This window comes from Lepidochelys kempii, chromosome 2, assembly GCF_965140265.1.
Source record: "Lepidochelys kempii isolate rLepKem1 chromosome 2, rLepKem1.hap2, whole genome shotgun sequence".
In the NCBI taxonomy this organism is placed as follows: Eukaryota; Metazoa; Chordata; order Testudines; family Cheloniidae; genus Lepidochelys; species Lepidochelys kempii.
Genome location: NC_133257.1, coordinates 158,382,208 through 158,405,618, shown reverse-complemented (window position 1 = coordinate 158,405,618; position 23,411 = coordinate 158,382,208). Strand labels below are relative to the sequence as shown.

General features: G+C 40.3%; 2 protein-coding genes across 7 annotated transcripts in view; one reads left to right on the top strand and one right to left on the bottom strand.

The window, feature by feature from the left end:
* Window positions 1–23,411, top strand: part of CEP72 (centrosomal protein 72) — a 78,592-nt gene that overhangs the window by 54,305 nt on the left and 876 nt on the right. The window lies entirely within an intron of this gene.
* The window catches only part of TPPP (tubulin polymerization promoting protein), a 107,877-nt gene continuing 86,295 nt past the window's right edge, over window positions 1,830–23,411 (bottom strand). For 4 of the 6 annotated variants that reach the window (XM_073332593.1, XM_073332591.1, XM_073332588.1 and 1 more), the window contains 2 exons: window positions 13,379–13,569; window positions 1,830–3,796 (listed from right to left, as the gene is read on the bottom strand). In XM_073332593.1, the coding sequence (XP_073188694.1) occupies window positions 3,748–3,796; window positions 13,379–13,569 (240 nt within the window). In that variant the 3' untranslated portion in view covers window positions 1,830–3,747. Of the gene's footprint in view, window positions 9,022–11,379; window positions 13,570–23,411 lie in introns of those variants that run through there. The other 2 variants (XM_073332590.1, XM_073332594.1) reach the window with 2 other exon arrangements.

Below are 23,411 nucleotides of genomic sequence, written 5' to 3'. Positions count from 1 at the left end.
CCTACCCACAACCCCGGTACAGTAGGGGCATGGTGGGGCAGGCAGAGGGACCAGAACATAATGCGCTCTGAAAATGAATTGGCAAATGGACCCTAGAGCACTGGAGCTACCAGGTGTGGTTTGGCTTAGCCCCCAGCTTGCTCTAAGATGTACTTGGGGCTGGAGTCAGGGGGATAATCATAGAGCCATAACCAGCTCTCTGACAGACCCCCCTCTCTGATGCAGCTCACAGAAGCTAGAGCACAGAGAATCTGGCCAAGATAATTTTACATATTTTAATTAAATAATACTATGTTGCATAGACAGCATACATATACTGTGTGTACAAAGATATATACATGGAATTACACAAATACCCATTTCAAGAGGCTGCGTTTATGTCACTGGAAATCCCAGGCTCATTGTGTCAGTCAAAAAAGCCCAAAGGAAATAGCTGCAGGTCATTCTCTTGAAATTCTGTGGGATTTGGACACTCAGCTCAGTTGGACTCCTTTGAAAACCCTAACCTTAATTTCTAGGTTCCCAGTAAAGTAGAATAGTGGACTGTAAAACACCCTTTCTTTAGAGGTTTTTGAGTTTAAAAAACTGACCTATTAAAAAAAAATTTTAAAAAAGCTCCAAAAAATCATGTTTTATTTGATTGCTGCTGTTCGGGTGACCTACCACACATGCTCAGGGATCACAACTTCACAAATAACAGAGTTCTTTGAGGCAGTCGTGTTGGCTACAGGCGGAGGCCTCTATGGAGAAATGAAGGTCATCGGAGGTTTTCAGTTCTACTTCTCAGATTTTAGCCAAAGACATTTCCATAGGTGTGTTGAGTGAGTGAGTGAGTGCAAATAGTATGTATGGGACAGTTCGGTGGTATGTTGCACTATAACATGTTCAATCAGTTTGATAGTAGTATTGTGATAAAGTAGGAAAGTACCATGTACAGCTTCCAACATAGTACTTCTACAGCTCTTTAACAGCACAAAGTTATTGTGATATTATCTGCTAATTGTTAATACTATTTTAGTGTATGTTCTGATGAAATAGCTTCATTCTATTACTTTTTATCATACAGCTCTGAGGCACTGAGGAATATTTATACTTATGGATAAAGGGTCTGTGATTAAGTTAAAAACCTTATTGAGTACAGTCTTCTTTTTTTGTTTAAAATAATAAAACAAGATGTTGCAAGGTTCAAAAGTCATTGAGGGTGAGCAAATGCACCATTGATAGTTACATCTGCCCAATCATCCAACAGGCAGGACAGTTACTTTCTCCAGAGGCCATTTGCTCCGCCAGGAAAGGAATGCGTTTGCTTTTCCAGAAGGGATTATATTTATTGACGGCTCTTCCTGGGAGTAAAGCATTTATTGTCACAATGCTTTCTGTCAACAGTAGAGTAGCAGCCTAGGAGCTTGAGATCAGAGCCCAGTTTAAGTACTGTGACTATCCAAACTTCTGTTCACAATGAACTTGTATTCATTTTTATATTTTCAGAACTCGAGAATGCTCATTATATAGTCCTAGTATCATAATATTGCTTAGCTCTTACACTAAGCATCACTTTTCATTTTCACAGCCCTTTGCAATCATTAACTTATCTTCACATCACCACGAGTAAGATAAATAAATAGGAATAATGATCCCCCTTTTGACAGATGGGGTTAACTAAGGCTGAATGGAAATGTGTCTTTCAAAGCTAGAAGTGGGGGTGTCAGTCAGTGAAGTGTTTTTAACGGTAGTTTATTGCAGTTACCTTAACAGCTAAATTACAAAATGACTTGTAACAGACAGTTTAACTAATGGTTAGTGTCATTTACTTTATGGAAACAAGAGGCTAACATGTATTAACAGATTTATTGATCACTTAACCGCCTTAAGATACAATTTTATACAATCAGCAGCAGTAGCATACATTATGAAAAGCTATACTCCTAAGAAACAATGGCATACACAATATGAAGTTTACTAAAAGTTTTCAAAACAAGCTTTTACAGTGCTAAACAGACTACTGCCATACTTGAACTTTTCCTCTAAACATCAGGAATAATGTTGTTTACTTGACAAAGTAGCTTGTCCATGGTTAACGTGGTTTTAGAAATCAGCCGGACAACTTTAAAAGGTTTAAACATCCACAACATTGTCATTATTTTAACATTCACACTGATAAAGTGATATATTTAATACTTTATAGCATTATTAAACAGTGTAAAAATATATTGCATATATATATATTTGTTTCCTTTTTCCTGAAAAAAACCTAGTACAAACTAGTAGTATACGATTCCCTTTCAAGTGTCTGTCTTTATTTTTTTTGTTAGACTGAATAGTAGTTGAAATGAAACTAAGATCTGGGAACAGAGAATTACTGATGTGCTCCCTCATAACCTCTGTCATAGCTATTAACCCCTTGGCTCACTGGTGGGTTCATCTTTCCTGCCATTAAAGCCAGCGGATGAAATCCTGTCCCCATTGAAGTCAATGGGGCTTTTGCCATTGACTTCAATGGGGCCAGCATTCCACCCGGTGTGTTCTGCAATGAAAAATGCATGGCTCCCTTCATCAAGAGGTGAAATACTGCAGTATGTTTAGCCACTACAGTAAACATTAAGAGATGCTACACTCAAATTGTTCATTTGCAATAATGAAAAAAAATCAGTGATAAATTAGTCAGAAAAAAGTAAACTTGTAAGGTTAAATGATCTTAGTTTTTTACAATGTTGAAAATTTCACAGTGGACACAGTATGCTAGTACAGATGAATGTTAATGTTTGCAATACTAAACATTGACTATAAGGTAATCATAAGCACACAGCAGCTTCCTGGTTTTCTGGGCCAAGATGAAAGACATAAAAAGGAACAAGAAATGATCAGATTAATTTTAGCTATTTATCAGGCTTTACAGGGCTCCAAGGAAGATGAGAATAAGACCTATCTCCATGTTGCAAACAACTATCTGACACAGATTGCGGCTACTACTCTAGCCAAAGCAATTCTCCTTCCACACCAGTGGGCAGGTCCTGACAGTAAGCACATCCAGACATATGTAGATCTGAGACAATATAAGCCAAATCAGATGTGTATATTGGAACAGGATGAGACAGATAAAAGATGTAATTAAAGAGCAAAGGATAATATGCATAAATAAATGGCTATGGCTGAAAATGAATGATAAACATCCAGAAACTGAATTCAAAAAATATTCCTCTGTATAAATATATATTTTTCCGGTGATGTTTAAATTTATGACATGATTAAATCTTGATGAGGATAAACCTCAACCTATATACCCATCATCGACCATTTTTTTAATCTGCAGCATTTCGAGCCAAACAAACCACTTTATACTATTGGCAGTATGGGGGAAAACCTCCCGGTGGATTTGTCTGCTGAGGCGAATATATTCTGAAGCCAGCACAGAGAAAAACACTCTCATGTTACACACTATAATTTGTTGTTGTTTTTGACTTTGTAACTTCATGTAATTCACTGCTTAGTGACTGTACTTTGTCAACAGCTTTAAGCTCTTCTGTGTGTGTCCAGGCTTTTACACAAGGCCTTTATATAGTTAGTAAGAATAATTTACCACAGAAAAATAAAAGGCTGTATTTGATGACTGCATTAACACCAACAGTCTTTAACCGAGCCCATGCTGAACTATTTCATATGTTTAAAATAGCACTTGAGCAAATACCAACACAAATTCATCTACTGTAAACTGGAACCTGAAATAATGCACCATCATCTGGGAGTAGATCACCCTTCTGTCTTGCCTCGTTTTTTTAAACCATCCGTAGAATAACTCCTAGTTAAAATGGAGAGTTATGTGAGGCATGTGAGTATATTTTTTCAAGGCTGTATTTTTAGTTAATTTGAATATAACTTTATTCATGTGGCACTAAAAATCAAAAGTAATTGAATCTTGAGCATGCATTATTAAGAACACTGGCTGAAATAACCACTGAGTGATGGGTCTCTTTAAAACATATATTCAGAAAAAAATTAACAGTACAATGAAAACGGCTTCCTTCAAGTGCCATGTACTTTTCAGTTATTCAGGAAGTTAACAGATGCTTATACATGTATTTCAAAAATTAACTCATCACCTGATGAGTGATTGACTTCAGTGGAGAGTGCTGGATGATCAGCACTTTTCAAAATCAGGCCAGTTATTTGGATACTTAAATAGGAATTTAGGAGCTTAACTTTAGACACCAACTTTGGATAATCTTGGCATTTGTTTGTATACTGTTTACATTTGCCCAAATAGATCTGTATGCATGAGAAAAGGTGGTACAGTATAATATCCATTTCAGAGCGGCATTAGAACACTTCAATACCACCATGCATGTGTCAATATCCAGCAAATGCACTCACTATTTTCCTTATTTTTAATCAAATTGCCTTGTGTTACAGCAAAAATCCACTTCCCCTTTCCTGCTTATGTGGGGTAAGGTAGTTTGAATGAAATAAGAGCTAATCCAAACCCCAAATTAATTCCAATCCTTTTTTTCCAACGTTAACAAAAACTAAAATTAAACTTGTCTTTTTACCTTGTTTTGAAATCCACCTCTCTTGCTTCAGTGCAATATAGATGAGGAAATATTGGAAAACTATGAAAAAACAGCTGTCCTTGCAGTATCCCCACGGCTCCTGATCTCATGATCAGTTCTTGGGCAACGGAGGTTCTGTCTGCAGTGCATCCAAACCTTCGGAGGCTACCCCATCACTAGTTTGAAAGGCAACATTTCAAGAGCTTCCTTCTTATATTCCCATTGCTTTGGGGATCTAGCAGGTGATTGTGATGGTAGTAGAGTGTCTCTTGCTGCCTTTATGGATAAAAATATGAAAACAGCCTAGGCCCTATTTTCAAATATTTGGGTGCTCCAATGGTCATGTGGGCATCAAGTGCCAATGTGGGATTTATTTAGGTGTCCAACTGAGGCACCCAGTTTGATTACGTGGCTTGTAGCATTTATTAGGAGTTTAATGCACATTTGAGCTCTCTGCACTGATGTTTCATATTTTTACTTTTTGGGCTTGTGTAATCATTATGGGCCAACACCTTAGGCCCAGTTCCACAGGAATAAAAGGACACATTTTTAGTCCTTTCCCCCCCAGAAATACATGGGCTCTGCACTGACCTGATTGTTGCTGAGGATGGCTGGCCTGGTGTAGTGGTCTGTACAGTAACTACATACCCGCCTAACGAAAAAGGGCTGCAAAAGTGCATGAGGCCAAAGAGCTCAGGGTATGAATTGGGACTCCCTGCCATGGATAATTGTAAAATGTTGCCTGGCGGGCATGTGAGGGCATCCATTCTGGTGACCTATTGTCCTCGCCCTGACTGATAGCTATTTCCTTTCCTGGTGGAACATCAGGGAGGCGTGCTCCTGTGATGTTACCCCCCTCTACTCTGTAGCTGCCCTGCAACGTAGTTCAGCGAGGGACAGAGTTGTGGACGCTGCCCTCCAGAACCAGGAACGGGTTAGACTTCTGTGCAGGAGCTATAGAGCTGCCCTGACAGGGATTTCTGTCCTCCATTGTATGGAGAGGGCTTTGCAGCATTAGAGCCACACAGCTCTGGTCCGGTTTTGTGGAAGGGCCAGGATTTGGCCCTGGTAGCTTTAAGTTTTGGATCAGCACGCATATGGCACAAATACTAGTTACATCTACAGCGTCGGTACACACACATACACACCTGCTAACAAACATGTACAAATCTTGGGTATTATATTACTCACTACTGAGCAATTGGCAGGGTACGTAAAGTACTTCCAGTTTGCTGTACAAAAAGGTGTGGTTACTTTGGCACACACTCAAGGCTAATAGTTTGGAGGGCATGTGCTAATGCATGCAACACATTACATTTTCTCCTTATTATGAGTTCAAAATGGTTTGTTTCTTGGCCAATGGAGGGCAGAGAACACCTCTTCATGATTACAAACAGGACACAGATAGATGCCCCCAACAAGTACATCCATACATCACTGTAAGGCAGGGTTATGCTTTAAATATCAAGCAATATGGCATTGCACACGGAGGCACAAAGAATCAAACTTTAGTTTGTAATAGTTAATAGCCTAAAAGAAATAAAAATTGGTTTTCAAATTAGTTTTAAGATGTTTGGGGAAGGGTCAAGTATATGGGGGTACACCCAGCACCGCGAACCAAGTCAGTAAAAATTACTGGTAGATCTGAAGCATGAAATGAAATGTCAGGTGCTGTAAATTAAAAAAAAGTGAATAGAGTGAGCGGAGGAAAAAAACCAAGCATGGTTCAAAATATTTATTGAAGGTTTAGGCCTCCTATAACCCCAGCACGTTTTCTTGTTGACATAGATCAATAGCATGCGCCGGTGCCATGCTTTAGCCAAAAATATCTTCAGATGGGAATCCCTAAGCTTCTGAAAACTATGAACTTTGAAGAGGCTTTTGAGTTTGAAGATACCAAACAGAAAACCAGCAATAAATCTCTTACTGAAACCACACAGTTACTAGGAAATTTTGGTGAACTGCAAATATTAAATCTGGTGGCTTTATCCTGGCCAGTCTCCCCCGCGTAAAATATTTACTTAATCTGAACTCCTAAAAATATTTTATTAGAATTCATCATGTAATAGCTCATGCAGAAGAGCTGTTAAAGCAAAATTGCCCTTTTAAATGCATGCGTTATTTTAAGGCTGTTGTTAGAGCTTCCGTGGCCATAAATAAAAGGACAAAAACGTCCATTACTGAATGCTCTATATAAATGTGATTACTGGGGAAAAATCCTAAAGCGTGAGAGAACTACACTGACTAAACATTAAAGCACATCATGTACTCAAAATAATTTATTAAACTAGCACTAAAGCAAGAATCAAATCTGATTTTTGTGTCACTTCACTTTTTAAAAATCCATTTGTTTCCCCCAGTCAGCACTTTAATTTCTTGGGCCCTGATCCTGCAAAGACTCATAATGCATGTGCTTAACTTTGCACTCAGGGTGTAAAGTTAAGCACATGTGTAAGGCTTTGCAGGACTGGGCCCTGCCTTGGTGTTAACGTAATCATAAGCATATTATGACTTCTGTATTTGGGGGTGGGGAGGGGCACCTCCAGTCAGGCCAACAGTGCCTGCCCCAGGCTTGCAGTTTTCGGGGGAGAAGGGGGATAACGTCCCCTGGTCCCCCCAGACTACACCTATGAATGGAATTTATTTTTAAATTAATTGTGTTCGATTTGTTTTTAAAATATAGATTTTGATATCTGCAATACCACATTTGAAGTATCTTGTCATGTTTCAATACTATGAGCTTCAAAGGATGCAAAATCAAATTATAAATGAAAACAAAAGATGAGGACTGCAAGATTTGTACAGTGACTTGTGTGTGTGTGTGTGTGTGTGAATTGAGAAGCATTGGGTGCTTCAAATCAAACTGACAAGAATGCAGTCAGATGTAACAGACTTAGATGCATGGAAAAAGATCACAAGCAGAAAACCTGCAATGTACACAGATCCTGCCTAGGGACCACGCCATTTACCCAGCCTAGAGTAATGGTGTACAATAGAAGCACACCTACTTCTACACCGCTTAATGGGGTGCAGCCTGCTGCCTCCTACACATGTGGCTGTTATCCTCCGCACACCCTGCTCTCCAAGTGCAGGGGCTGCCACTGCCTAGCCCTCATGCAGGCTACACAAGGGGCAGGCTCTTTGCATCCTTCCCAGCCTGTAAGGGCTAGGCAGACACTGAATCTCAGAAAGTAAGTGTCACTCTTTTGTTGTGTTCTCACCTCCAGTTAGCAGCAGAGAAAAGACTGATCACAAAAGATTTTCTTTCCTACTATCCTCCCTCTTCACCCTCATTTCAAAGTAACTTTTCTTCACCTGTTCTATTTGGCTTTTAAAAATTGACAATTGGAAAAAATATTAAAATAAATATCCATTTAACATTTTAATAGGAAATATAGAAATGCTTCTGTCAACCGATAATGTTGCTGTTGGTGTTATTTTCTTAAGGCCTGATCCAAAGCCCATTGAAGTGAATAGGAGACTTTCCATTGACTTCAGTGCTCTTTGGATAAGGCCCTTATAGAGCATGTTTCTTTTGGTAGGAACTTTTGGTAGGGTTGGAAGGATTCAAGTTTTATCTTTAAATGTTGGTAAACATCCATTTTACTGCACACAAACAAACCAACAGAAAATATTGCCATAGATAATCATCAACATTTATCAATAGGCAACGTAAGAAAAATGCTGCTTGAGAACTTACTAGAATTTGATTTAAGGATATTTACTTTGCGTATTATGACATATGATGTTTACAATTTGTGTTTTAATGGTTGCAAAGCTAACTTTTTTGACTTGCAACATCAACTGTCATTAAATAATGGTCTGACCACCCCCAACTGGGAAAATTTAAAATCAATAAAAATTGGGGGGAGAGGGATGCTTTAAAATAAATATTGATATCTGATGAAATTAGAAAAAAATAAAAATCAAATTCTGCCAAGCCTATTTGTAAGCCAGAAGTAGTGTGCAGTAACTATAGCAATAGTGTTGTTGGTGCTATCAAGCTTGTCTATGCAACAAGGAGTAGTGCAATAGGTCTGTTCCTTTTCAGCATGTAACTGGACCTGCACCCACTAGCCTTAGGGTCAGGACCTACACACACTCCAGACATGGAACTCCTGCACACAGTCAGACCCTTAGGTTGTGAGGCTTCTCAAACACCCAGAGCCACAACTTTAAATCTCTTCACTGCTGTGCCCTGCCACATTTGGGCAGCAGTAGAGCACAGCAGTGCTCTTTGAAGCCTTGACACTCTGTGGGATCCGCAGCATTTCAAAGATGCAATAGCTCCTACACCTCACCCTGCAGGAGGTGGGTACAGCCTGTCACACTAGCTGAGGCAACTTCCTAGTGATGAACAGTCAAGTCAACAGGAGTTGATGGGGCTCAGCAACTTGCAGGACTTGGCCTTCAATTTGGGCTTGATGCAGATCCCATCGGCTTCAGGTCAGGCTCTCAACAGCCATGTGAACTAGGGCTGTCAAGTGATTAAAAAAAAATTATCGCGATTAATCATGCTTTTAATAATAGGATACCATTTCATTAAATATTTATGGATGTTTTCTACATTTTCAAATATATTGATTTCAATTACAAACACAGAATACCAAGTGTACAGTGCTCACCTTATATTTATTTTTGATTACAAATATTTGCATTGTAAAAAACAAGAGAAATAGCATTTTTTAAATTTACCTCATACAAGTGCTATAGAGCAATCTCTTTATCATGAAAGTTGAACTTACAAATGTAGAATTATGTACAAAAAATAACTGCACTCAAAAATAAAACAATGTAAAACTTTAGAGCCTACAAGTCCACTCAGTTCTACTTCAGCCAATCACTCAGACAAACAAATTTGTTTATATTTGCAGGAGATGATGCTGCCTGCTTCTTGTTTTCAATGTCACCTGAAAGTGAGAACCGGTGTTCGCATGGCACTGTTGTAGCAAGATATTTCCGTGCCAGATGCACTAAAGATTTATATGTCCCTTCATGCTTCAACCACCATTCCAGAGGACATGCGTCGATGCCGATGACGGGTTCTGCTTGATAATGATCCAAAGCGGTGCAGACCGATGCATGTTCATTTTCATCATCTGAGTCAGATGCCACCAGTAGAAGGTTGATTTTCTTTTTTGGTGGTTCGGGTTCTGTAGCTTCCACATCTGAGTGTTGCTCTTTTAAGACTTGTGAAAGCACGGTCCACACCTTGTCCCTCTCAGATTTTGGATGGCATTTCAGATTCTTAAACCTTGAGTATAGTCCTGTAGCTATTTTTAGATAACTCACATTGGTACCTTCTTTGCGTTTTGTCAAATCTGCTGTGAAAGTGTTCTTAAAATGAATATGTGCTGGGTCATCATCCGAGACAGCTATAACATGAAAGATATGGCAGAATGCGGGTAAAACAGAGCAGGAGACATACCATTCTCCCTCAAGGAGTTCAGTCACAAATTTAATTAATGCATTTTTTTAACAAACGTCATCAGCATGGAAGCATGTCCTCTAGAATGGTGGCCAAAGCATGAAGGGGCATCCGAATGTTTAGCATATCTGGCACGTAAATACCTTGCAACGCTGGCTACAAAAGTGACATGCGAATGCCTGTTCTCACTTTCAGGTGACATTGTAAACAAGAAGCGAGCAGCAGTATTTCCCATAAATGTAAACAAACTTGTTTGTCTGAGCAATTGGCTGAAGTAGGACTGAGTGGATGTGTTGGCTCTAAAGTTTTACATTGTTTTGTTTTGAGAGCAGTTATGTAACCAAAAAAAAAAAATCTACATTTGTGAGTTACACTTCCACGATTAATGAGATTGCACTACAGTACTTGTATGAAGTGAATTGAAAAATACTATTTTATAATTTTTACAGTGCAAATGTTTGTAATCAAAAATAACAAAGTGAGCAATGTACATTTTGTATTCCGTGTTGTAATAGAAATCACTATATTTGAAAATGTAGAAAAACATCCAAAAATATTTAATAAATTTCAGTTAGTATTCTATTGTTTAACAGTGTGATTAATCGCAATTAATTTTTTTAATCACAATAATTTTGGGGGGTTAATCGCATGAGTTAACTGAAATGAATTGACAGCGCTAATGTGATCTTTGCGATATTCAGCTTTGATAGTGTTTTACAAATAATTCAAGGTTTGTTACACATCCGTTGCAATAAAATGACTGTCCTTGAGCACTATCCTGATTTGAAGCTTTATAGGACATTTCAGGAAGGAATGTGTTCTCTAGTCTACACTTTACCAGTTACTCTGTGTTCTACTGCTTTTCTGGAATTAATTGGCCATAACAAATATCTGAAAGTGGGTTTATGCTGTTACTTCTCCTTGAAGGGGAAGGCAGGTAGCCAGTATGATGTGTAAATGGATAACCTTTCCTTTTCCAGGAACTGGATGGTTCAGGAAAAGTGGATAACTTTGAAACGCTTGGAAAGGCTTCACAAACAAGTACTTCCACACACTGACAGTCCTGGTGTATCTGTAAAATTGTGTCAGGTAACCAGAGCCACCAAGGAGGGCTTAAAGCGGAAAACACACAAACAAGACCTTTTAAAAGCATGCACTGGGTTGCGCAGACTTCCCTCTCTCCTGAAAACCAAAATCAAAACAAATTATAATCAAACAAAAAGAAAAGGAGTACTTGTGGCACCTTAGAGACTAACCAATTTATTTGAGCATGAGCTTTCGTGAGCTAGCTCATGCTCAAATAAATTGGTTAGTCTCTAAGGTGCCACAAGTACTCCTTTTCTTTTTGCGAATACAGACTAACACGGCTGTTACTCTGAAACATATAATCAAACAAACAAACAAACAAAAAATTCCAAGCCCATGAGGGACTTCTTCTCTTTATTTATTGTTATTTTGGTTTCACGTTCATGTGTTGGTTTGAAAGGTCAGTGGTGGCAAAGTTACAAAAAAGAGTTCTATAGAAAGTCAGCAGAATATAAAAGACCGTCTGTTCAAAGGATGAGAACCTGTGTTCAGTGTCTGGATATGTGCCAAATACAGGGTATTGGCCTGCATGAAAAACTAGCATATGTTACTGCTTACTGTATATAAGTAGCTCACTAACGCTACCTGTTCGGTGTACATTAGAACCCTGACACAGATGGTGGCAGAGAGGCAACAGAAGTGATTACCCTGTACTATCTGGAGTTATAAAGTTAATGCTTGAACTTCAGTTAATAGAAAGCAAAGCAGAATTTTAAATGGTTGTAATCAAATACCCAACTAAAAGTCCTCCTTTATCATTTTATATTATACATTGTGGTGCTTATTCTGCTTTGTGGAATATCAATAACCACATGTAGGATATAGAGATCAGCTAATGAGCCCCTGCACTTTTTCTGTATGGATATTTCTCCTTACTTTTTAAGCAATATCAAATGAGTGAGATTTTTTTCAGTGATTTATCAATTAATACCACTTGTTATGGTGGCCATATATGGGATACTTGTGGCCAGTTTGTTAGATCATTAAGACTGTGGTCCTGATTCTCCTCTTACAGCAGCTCTAAACCAGTGGAAATTGATTGCCTTCAAGGAATTATTCCTGACTTACACTGGACAGTCCAAATAAGAGGAGAAGAGAGCCCCTAGCTTCAAACATAGAACACTTAACAAATAATGTAGCTAACGTTCGTAATATATCTTTAGAGGGGGTGAGACGCACCTAACTGTAAAATAAAGGACTAACAAATTACTATTTTGTGGTGATAATTTAGTTGTCCTTACTTGAACTTCTGTATTGCAGAGCTGTCCCAGACCTTCCTTAACGCAGTCACAACTTAAAAAGGAGCATGTGCCTGTGTATGTGTGTACATGTGCATGAGAATATGTGCCTAGCTCAATGAAACTCTGATCAGTGGTGTTTAGTTCACACTTAACATAAAGTTTAAAACGTATAATCCATCATCTTAATGCCCCCTTCACTTGCCCTGTGCAGACCAAAAACCAGATTGCAACCAAGATTAATATTTCTATCACGACTTCTTTAGCAATATATCTAGCTCCTCCATAGATCATGTTAGTACATTAGCGCCTTTTATGTCCTGTGGTTTCAGTTAGAACCATGCTACCAATACATGCGGTAACTTGCAGGAAGTACAGTATTGGTTTTGAGAAGTCCTGGGCTTTGGGGGGTAAAGAGACGAAGGCTAGTATCTTCCACATCTTTCTGCTGACAAATACATTGGAACCTAAATAGTCTCAGCAAGGAGGAATAAGTCTTTCGTTGTTCACCAGTGGTCTAGGAAAATCTATTTCTTTTCAGGATAGCAACCTGTTATATTACAACCATTTACTTCCCACTAGTACAATACTGAATTTTTGTCTTTGAGGACAGAGCTGGATCCTCTTTAAGACATCTTTCAAATAAATAAGTATTCAAATCAAACTACATAAATATTGGGGTGCTCTTTGGAAAGGCTGCTATCACAGGAAAATTTACAGTGACCCTCTTTTCAACTATCTGGAGAGTGGTTTTCTTCTATACCCAAGAAAGAACTGGACATTTAGGAATGTTTGAGATCTTTTACCAGTATTGACTAAGTGTGGTAGAACAGCCCTTGCATTTGGTTTCTTGTCTAAAGCTCAACAACTTTGTATTTGATATTTTTGCCAATGTAAGCATGAGGAATGTAATGAAGTGTTGCTGTGCTTGCAAGTATCTCAGCGGATGTTGAAATCAGTTCCAGTTCCTGAAAACACTTCTCGCCAACATAGTCTTCACATTCATGATAACTGAAACATGTGGGATTCATCTACATCATTCTTACAGGTATATTCTCTCTTTTTAACCCCCCCAGGCTTACTTGCTTCCTTGTACTTTATGATCATATGTGCCTGCGTGCTTGTACCCAGGCACATAGCCCGACGCATCAACCAGGTCTTCTCGTCCTGCTTTGCCTCTTCCTTTCCCACTTGGATCAAACCTCTCTTTGTGGGAACCAGTGAATTTTGTCGTGTCTGTAAGTCGTGATACAGTTGGAGATGAAATGGTTTTCTATTGGGAGAAAGACAACACAAGAAAATACTTTTCATTGAAAAGAAAACTACTTTTAACGTTATAAATCATTAACTACTGTTGATATCGGAACTGCAGAGTAGTGATGCCTTTTAACAGACCAAAAATAAATGAGAAATGTTAGTTTTGTGGCACTGGATGTAATGACTTCATTAGTTACAAATTGGAGTACAGAATGGTTTTGGGCATGAATTTTCAAAAGCGGCTTCCTATTTGGGGTGGGAAGGGTGGAACATCTGGATTCATGTCCCTACTCCAATGAATATCCAGATAAGTGCCCTACCCATCAGGCTATGGAGTCACACTCTTTCTGGCCTAATACATAATTATTTTTTAAAAAGTGGAAAAGCTTCAGCAGAACAGATTTAGAGAGAATATCCTATCGCCCAATGGTTAGGGTAGTCTCCTGGGAGATAGGTGACCTGGGTTCAAATCCCTGCTCCACATGAGACTAGGAGAACCTCAGTTTCCCACGTCCTGGGTGAGTGCTCTGGCTACTGGGCAAAAGGCGGGGGTGGTACCACGAAAAACCACATTTTTGGGCAAGAAATATTTTTTTACTGGCTTTTACTCAACAGTCGGGGTGAAAGGAGAGAAAAAGGTGTTTCACAAAGCCATGCGGGATCATGAGAACTTCATTTGTGACCAGAAGCGGAGGTGAGATAGTGGCCATCTTGGACAATTTAGCTTTGTAGATTTATAGTTAAGTCAGAGGAGAAGAGAAAAAATACAAACCCCCAGTTTACACCTCTGTGGTTTTTGCATTGTGGCAGAAGACAGAGAAGGTGTGACATCTTTGGTGTGGTCAGTTGATGCACCTGGCACTAAGATGATCAATGTCCAATAATACTGCTCACCTCTCTTATGCGGGTGCTGCAGAATTAGTAATTGTTTATTCCGTATTTTAAAGACAAAGTGCCAGTACTATTTTTGTGCGGTCCAGTGCATGTTAGGGGAAAGAAAGTGCTTTCTTTGAGACAAAGCCCCCTTCAGGACAAAAGAGAATAGTTAACAAGCAATTGTTTGCTGTCTTTTAGGTTTCTTTCTTGATTTACAAAAACTTACAGTACAAAGGATTCTTGACATGAAACACATTCTGGTAAAAAAAAAATCTAAAAAAATAATTCACGAAAGATTTCATAATTTCAAAGTTGTTTCTGTTTGCAGTTTTTGAAAGACTTAAAAAAAATCAAAAATTTTTTTTATCTAAACCCACTTTTCAGCAAACCAGTGTTGATAATAATTTTGATAACATTGGGAATAAAAATGATAAAAATCACCAAAAAAACCCACCTCTTGGATAGATTTCAGCAATGCAATATACCTTCAGCCCTTAGGAAACTTCAGCCAGCACAAAATGCTGCAGTGCACAGGTGACTGACAGCATACCAGACCCGCCCTCTACACTGGCTTCCCAGAGCATTTCTAATCAAGTTCAAGGTCTCAGTCCTTATCTTCAAAGCGCCATAGTGTGGGCTCAGGATATCTACAAGACTGCCGGCCGTAACTGACAGTTACTCTCCTCTGGTACAATGGAACTCTCAACAACAAGAGGAAAGCTTTTCTGTGCAGAACCTTCTCTAGGGGTCGTCTCAGTTCCTGGGATGAACTCTCCCAGGAACTAAAGGACCATCACGATCTCCCCACCTGCCTTCTCTACTATAAACACATAGCAACAGGTACACTTAAGAATAACAACACCCTATCAAACCAAGACACTCCATCACACACGCTTCTCCCTCTGGGGAGCCGATGAGAGAACAAACACCACGACCGATGTGTAATCACACTGCTAGATGCACTACTGGAAGGCGCTCAGATACTACAGCAATAAGTGCAGTATAAAAACCTAAACAGAACAGAAAAAAATTCACAACCCTCTATCTCTCCACCCCACCCCTCCAAAATACCCCAAAAGTTATTTTCCATTTCTTTTTTAAATAAGGGAAAAAATTAATGGAGGACAACTTTGTTTTGTTTAATAAAGAAAAATAAGGAGATTTCTCCACAAAATAGTTTTGTTAGAAGAAATGTGACCAGTCTATCTGGTCACATTAGCAGACAAACAACTTCCATTAAATACAACACAACTCAAATATGTACCCCCTTTGTCAAGAGAGCTGAGAGAAGAAAAGCACTACTTTCACTTTGTCCTAAAGGTCAACACACTCAGGTTTTAGTACACCAAAGGCAGATACAGACTCCAATGTCAAGGCCCCTCCACCACTGAGAGCAACGTGCCCCCATCACCAATTAAATAGTGAAGCTGAATGTTTCCAAATTATGTTTTGCTTTAGACTAACGACCTTTGATGAGGACGTGCAACATAACAACAACATAGTGGAGGTGGCCTTAAAAATTATGTAAACTTTTTGTTAGATATTGAATAAACCAATGTATACACTTCTCCCCTCCCCTCCCTGCAAACAAACCCAACACACCTGAAATGTCTGTTGAGTCACTGAAATGATGGAAACTGCTGCAAGTGCGGTTCAGGGCTCTCTGTTCAGAATATCACCAGGTTCGAGCATCACCGGGATTCCTGGTCTGCTATTGTCCACTTTTTAAGTTTTCAGCCATTTTGACTTTATGAATTATACCTGTGCAGTATACAGCTACAGTAAGGCATGAGCTGGGCTATGCCAAGAGTCAGACCATTGCGAGATCAGAGGTAGCTCAACCAATCACCACCCTTACTCTACAGTGAGTTTGCATGGAACAATTTCATTGATTGTATGAGGGAGACTGCACAGATGGTGGATTACTTGGTCCAACTGCCATCCGCACAAATCAACACAATTCTCCCAAAACAATACAACCCCCCTCACAAATTAACCCACCCACCCACACAATGCCACAACCAGCAAACACAATAATCCCAAACATCATTCAAGTTTGCAGCTTTTTTATACTTATGACTTTACCAATTACACTGGGGAGACAGGATGGGCTTTCAGCTACTAGTACACAATAAGATGTTCTACAGTGCGACTTTGGGGCTTGGTTTTGATGTGGAGATAGGCCAACATTACAGAAAACATTGGTAACAGCAGCAAGAATGAGGCTTCTGGAGCATTTATTTCTCAAATAATTTTGTTGAAAGATATTTGGGGCCTTTTTCCCCTACTATCTTGTAAAGTGGAGCTTCCAAAATGTTTTTTTTCCCCTGGATTCATACAGAAATGAAAATGATGGCTGGGAAGAAGCCATCTTGCAAATATGTATATTTTATTGGTGTGTTTTGGCATGGCATTCCTTTATATGGGGCTTTATTTTGTTTGTCCTGATTTATCACAGATCACCAGTACACTGCAGTCACAGTGATCGTAGGAAACACATTCCCATCAGCACTTGCCTCAGCTGCACAGCTAGACAAAACCAAAGTGTAATAAAATGAATAAGCTCAGACAACGGGACAGCAGAGTTGGACTCTTGGCCTGATGCCCATCAGGGATCTTACTGTTGTTAATATGTACCCAAAGCATTAGTGAATCTGACATGTACTCTGTATATAGATAGTCACATGCTGGAGTGTGGGCAGCTTAGATACTCCACAGCTATTTGTATTAATGCTGACCACAACTGTCCACTGCTGCAGCTGTCCTAATTCACAGCTGACTGATATGGGAGACATGTTAGACCTCAGGCACAGAGTTAGCTTGTTAATTTCCTTGTAGCAAATAACCCAGTTCTGCTTTCTTCCAGGCAGACCACCACACATGGTGTTTTTGAAATGGGATTGTAAGAACTAAGACCGTTGTGTGGGCTATGGGTTCCATATCCACCTTGCACCGCATGTAGAATGCTTGCATACATGTGTATTATTTGTAGAGCTGTTTCAGCACATACACAATACATTACCACCTACTGCAAATGCAGCAGTCTCAGGACATGACATGCCCGTCAGGAGCAGCAGAAAGCCTGGGATTCTTGCTGCAGAATTCAGGACCAGTTTACTGTGAAGTACCCAGGCTCCTGTGAATAGTCAAGTCTCCCCTCCAGCCCCCACATCACTTGCTGTAAAGAGTTCAGTGGGCCAAAAAACATTGATAACTGCCAAAAAATAATTTAAAATACCAATGTAATTACACAGAGCATGGAGTTTGCAACGGGTGTGAGCAAAGGGTTAGTCAGGGCTTTGATGCAAAACACTTGGCCCTTTCCTCTCCATCCTCCGCCACCCATAGACACATGATTTTCAGTCTAAGGAACAGCTAAATTAGGCAATTGGTGAGCAACAACATGTGTCCCCATCTGTTATATAGGCTGGAAGTGGAGGGGAGAACCCCCTCATCTCAGCGCCTTGGGTGCTCAGAACAACAGTTGCAGCAGCATATCAGCAAAGGGCAGGTTGTAAGACAAAATACATTTGGGGCATTTATTGGTTAGGTTTATTTATAGATCCCTAATTCCCTCTCTGTAAGTGAGAGCCAGGAGCTTCCTGCTACAAGCACCTCCTGCCTGTTTGGACAGTGCTGACCCAAGCTTATTAAAAATATAAAGAAGCCAGAGCAGATTGTATGGTCTGTAGGATGAGCGAATGACCCCAAGTAAGCAGAAAAAAAGTTAATCAAGCTGTGATGCTTGCCAAAGTATTCTTCAATCTCCCCAGACACTGGAAGCAAGGGCTGTAAGGGTTGGAAACTTGCAAAAAGCAAAGCTTATTAGTAAGTAGTCAATTGGGTAAACTTAGTTTTTTCCCATATGTGTTTATAGAACATTGTTGCTAAAATAGTTCTTTACCCGCACACCACAGGATGCTACCAACAATTAAGGCTGTTTGTTTTGTAAACAGAAATAATCCCCATGCAAGACACAATCTTTGCAGTGTGAAGTTATTTAAGATCACTGTCCCTGTTTTAAAACACACACATTGTGTAGCACTTGCCTCATCTTCATCTCTGCCGAACTTCGGTTTTCCACAAGTTATACATTCTCATGTCATGAGACGCCCTCTACATTTTAGGTGACTTCCTTAAACTTCAGCAGATCAGTCCGCAGGACAGAATTCAGTTCTGATGGGTTGTAAGGGCACATCTCAAATTAAAGAGTTGGATGAAAAATGATATTCTCCAACTTTTTCTCTTCCTTCCACTCCCAACTCTGTCCCCCGCACCCACCTCCTCCCCCCCACCAAAAAAAAACCAGTAGTGATAAGTAGAGATTTAGCAGACTTGTCCATATAACCCAATTCCAGCCCTGTGATTGCTGAAGTTCAGATGGAACACACACACCCAAAGTCAATTTCTGAGCAGATGTACAATTTATTTAATCCCATTGGTTTCAATGGGACTGCAGAAAGTGTACATCAGTGCAGAATTTCTCCAATGTCAATGTTACAATGCACAAACAATATTGCTACATTTGTTTTCAGAAGTTGCCAGTCATTTATCTGGGAACTTGCTTCATGTTGTGAGTTATTTCCCCAGGTATCTACACAATTTTCTACTGTTACCTCATAGAACCCCAATGCTAGGTCTAATGCACATCAACAGAAAGGTCCATACTTCATCAGTAAGGGTCAAACCCGTTTTCAGTGCTGTAGCAATACTCTCTCTAAAGTGTGGTAGATCACAATAGATGTAACAAAACAGCCCCATCCTACAATTTAGCAACTCTTCCTCATTTCTCTAATCATCTTGTTCAGCATTTTTCAAAGTTCAGGTCATGACCCAGTACTGGGTCGCAGCATGTCAAGCGCTGGGTCAGTCTGGTCGGTGCTGCTGACCAGGACATTCAAAGTCCCCGCGGCGGTGCTGCCCAGCTAAGGCAGGCTAGTGCCTACCTGTTCCAGCACTGCGCTGCGCCCAAAAGCAGCTAGCAGCGGGGCCACGGGGCTCTGCGTGCTACCCCCAACCAAGCACCGTCTGCGAACTCCCATTGGCTGGAAACCGAGGGGGGGACAGGCGGTGCCTGCAGGTGAGAGTCACGCTCCTCTGCCTAGGAGCCAGACTTGCTGCTGGCTGATTCCGGGAAGCAGCATGGTCCACAGTGCCAGGACAGGCAGAAAGCCTGCCTCTGCACCCCGGCTGCGCCACTGACTGGGAGCTGCCAGAGGTAAATCTGTGCCCCAGCCCTGAGCCCCCCACAAATTTGGAACCCCTTCCTGCACCCCAAACCCCTCATCCCCGGCCCCACCCCAGAGCCCGCACCCCCAGCCCAGAGCCCTGACCCCCTCCTGAACCCCAACCCTCTGCCCCAGCCCTGAGCCCACCCCAAACTCCTCATTCCCAGCTCTGTTGGGTCACAGGCATCAACAATTTTCTTCAACTCCCCAGAAAAAAAGTTTGAAAACCACTGATCTCGTTTTCCACTAAATTCAGATATGTGGACTTTGCTATTGGCCTTCACATCAACTTGCTAATGATTTTAAACTCTCATGTTGCAAAGTCACCAAGCAACCACAATTCCCAGTAAAGCCATTGGAAAATGAGGATGCTCATTCCCTCTGAAAAATCAGGCCACAAGCCTTCAAAACAGTGTATCAATTTCACGATCTTAGAACGAAGAAAATAGTGATCCCACCCATTATGTGCATTTCCATCACAAGCTGGAGCCATCTATTGAGAACAGTTCCAGCACCAGGGGCTTCAAGAAGTATATGTAAGAAACATAAAAGTAGCATCCATGGAGACTGACAGAGTGTCTCTCCAAATTAACTGACAGGTTTCAGAGTAACAGCCATGTTAGTCTGTATTCGCAAAAAGAAAAGGAGTACTTGTGGCATAAATTGGTTAGTCTCTAAGGTGCCACAAGTACTCCTTTTCTTTTTGCAAATTAACTGAGTAATGCAAAGGTCTTTTTGCCAGTTGTATCTGAAGGTATTGAGAAGAATCCCACCCTTGTTTGTACTATAAGCAGGTGATGACAAGCCTGTCTGGCCTTCTGTTAGCACAGTTTCCCAAGAGACAAACTGTCCACCATGCTTCCAGAAGTGTGAACATCCAGACAGACAATTCTACCTTGGCAATTTCATATTTCTTTTGGATTTGTTCAAAAGACATTAGAGATAATAATACAATAGCATCAGTTTCCATTTCTTTGTCTTCCAGGTTTTCTTGGTCCAGATACGTTCACAGATTGTGAAATTTGTAGATGCTCAGATAGATGAACACTCAGACGATACTACTCCCACTACACTTACTAGTTTTCTAAATGCTTTGCTTACATTAACAGAACACTAAAGAAACGGTGAAGTTCAGTGTAGACCATGTCTTTGAAAACATAGGCAGATAGCATAGGCAGATTTAGTTCCTTCCACAATCTAATTTGCTCTCACTCTGTAGTGATTAATGAATGGGTTTCTCATCCTTATCAAAAGATCAACCCAGAGAATTTCAGACTCGCTGCTATACAGATTTAGGAAATGCAAGATGCTCCTTTGGCCAAACTCATTTACTTCTAATGAATTCTTGGTTAATATAAGAATAAAATACTTTTCTACATCCATGAAACAAATGGCAGTGGAATGTGAGATTGGGAGGATGTGGACAAAACTATCATGGTAAGATGTACATTTCAAGCAGGTCTGTTTTCCTACAAAGACAAGGACTTTCATCTTTCCAGGTCTCTTCTGTCAGAGATCAGTGGAGATACCACAGAGCATGATTTGATTAAGGTCAACTGTTCTTTATATATCCAGGTATTTAAAAGAATTAAGCTGTCCAATAGAAATACTGATCTTCAATAACTTTTTAGGCTTCTGACTTAACTACACTTATACTAAGCCTGGACTAAAAAAAAATATCCAAAGTACCCATAACGCAGGGGGCCTGAATGGGAAGATTTTTTTCAAAGCAAGCATGTGGTTGTTTACAGAGACTTATTTTAGCCTCCAGAAAACCAAACTGCGTCCCTCATATTGCTTCTTCATCCCTGCTATTCTGATGCAAGCAAGGAAAAGAGGAAATCTTGCCTTCAAATGAAAGGGATTGTGGCAAGTCAGGGGTAAAACCCCCTTTAAAGCAATACCAAAATGCTGGCTGCAGACAGCTCTCTGGTCAAAAAGCCAGGTAGAGAGACATAGGTATGCAGCAGGGAGCCCAGCTGTAAGCCCTAATGAGGGCTAGCTCAGAGCAACAAGATGGGCCGAGTGGGAATAGCTGGGCTAAAGACTGGGGGGGGGGCGGGGGCTATAAAAGCCCTGAGAAAACCTCAGTGAGGGGTTGTTGGCCTGGGAGGAGACAGGAGGGCTGTTTCTCTGTCTCCTTACCTACTGGAAGGAACCTCAAGAGCCAGAAGACCCTGGGAGGGGTCTGTGGTGTGATTGTTGTTGAGGGAATTGGGACTGCACAAGAACACTGTAAATAAAGACACAAAGGTGAAACCACTGAAGAAGGTGGTGGGACTCTTTATTATACCAGCCTAAACACAGAGTTCAGGCACAAAAGTGGGAGTGCCGGCATAGACCCTGTGACAGGGATCCAGTGGACACTAGTTTGTTACAAGTAAACCTGTAGGATATTTATACAGGTTCTTCAGCTGGCTTATGAGATGTTTCAAATTTCAACAGAACTCCCTATATGCGCTGTTGTGTACGCAACTTGCTCTATCAAAGTGTTGTCTCTTCAGTCATGGACAAAACTAAGTATGAGGGCTGGACTGGCAATTGGTTCATGGATAAACCATAGGTGGGAATAGATGTACTCTTCTTAGTAGCACATCTGCACTATACAGTATGGAGCAAAGAAACAGCTGCCCCTGTATGGACTCTTCTGTATGAGTTCTTTTAAATTCACATTAGTAAATGGCATGCATGTTTGAGATGATGGCAAATTTATTTAGCTCTGATTTTGTTTTGCCATGTGGGCTATAACTTTATCCACTCTACTCCTTTATTTGTTCTGAGTAGACTCTTTTGAAATACGGAAGAAGGTATGATCTCTGGCCCAAAGAGTTTACAATCTAGGAAACATTTTATAGTCTAAAATATTACGATGCAAGCTGAACCATTGGTTTCAGAGTAGCAGCCATGTTAGTCTGTATCCGCAAAAAGAAAAGGAGTACTTGTGGCACCTTAGAGACTAACCAATTTATTTGAGCATAAGCTTTCGTGAGCTACAGTTCACTTCATACATGCATCCAATGAAGTGAGCTGTAGCTCACGAAAGCTTATGCTCAAATAAATTTGATGGTCTCTGAGGTGCAACAAGTACTCCTTTTCTTTTTAATCTGAACCATGTATCTCTTTGTCTGGGAGTAAACTGATTTTATATCTCACATGGGCCAGGGGTATCAGTTCAAACAGGACTTCAGCCTGATAACTTGAATTTTAGACAGTGCTTTACAATTACTGGTGAGGGGATTACAGGTCTGTAGTTCACACCTTCCCAATACATTCATCATCACGTTCCTAAAAGTGGACAGGAACCCCTTCTTCTGAAAAAGGGTTAAGTTGTCCAGCAGCCTGAAAAGTATGATACTTGGGTGTTATAGTGACAGAACTTGGAAGAGAAGCCAACCCTTAGACCAAAGCATCTAAATTTCCCTTTTCCTTCAATGCTTCAAGGATTGCTATTCAACTGGAGCACCCAAATGACCTCCCCATCCCGCTAAGTTAAAGGAGTTTTACTTCTTGCTGTATGGCCTCTGGGTCAATGTTTGTTTCTGATGTAAATGACATCTTCTAACATTTGAAGAGAGGTATGAAGTTATGTGCTTGTCCCCGCCTGTGCCTAAAAAACAAAAAGTAGCACTGTGTTTGAATTAACTATGTGGTTACTTTAAATACAGTGCTACTTAACCCACCTAGCAAACCACCTATCTTCTCCTTCACAATGATGGTTTTTAGCTGAAGAGCAGGCAAACATTTCTGTTCTTTA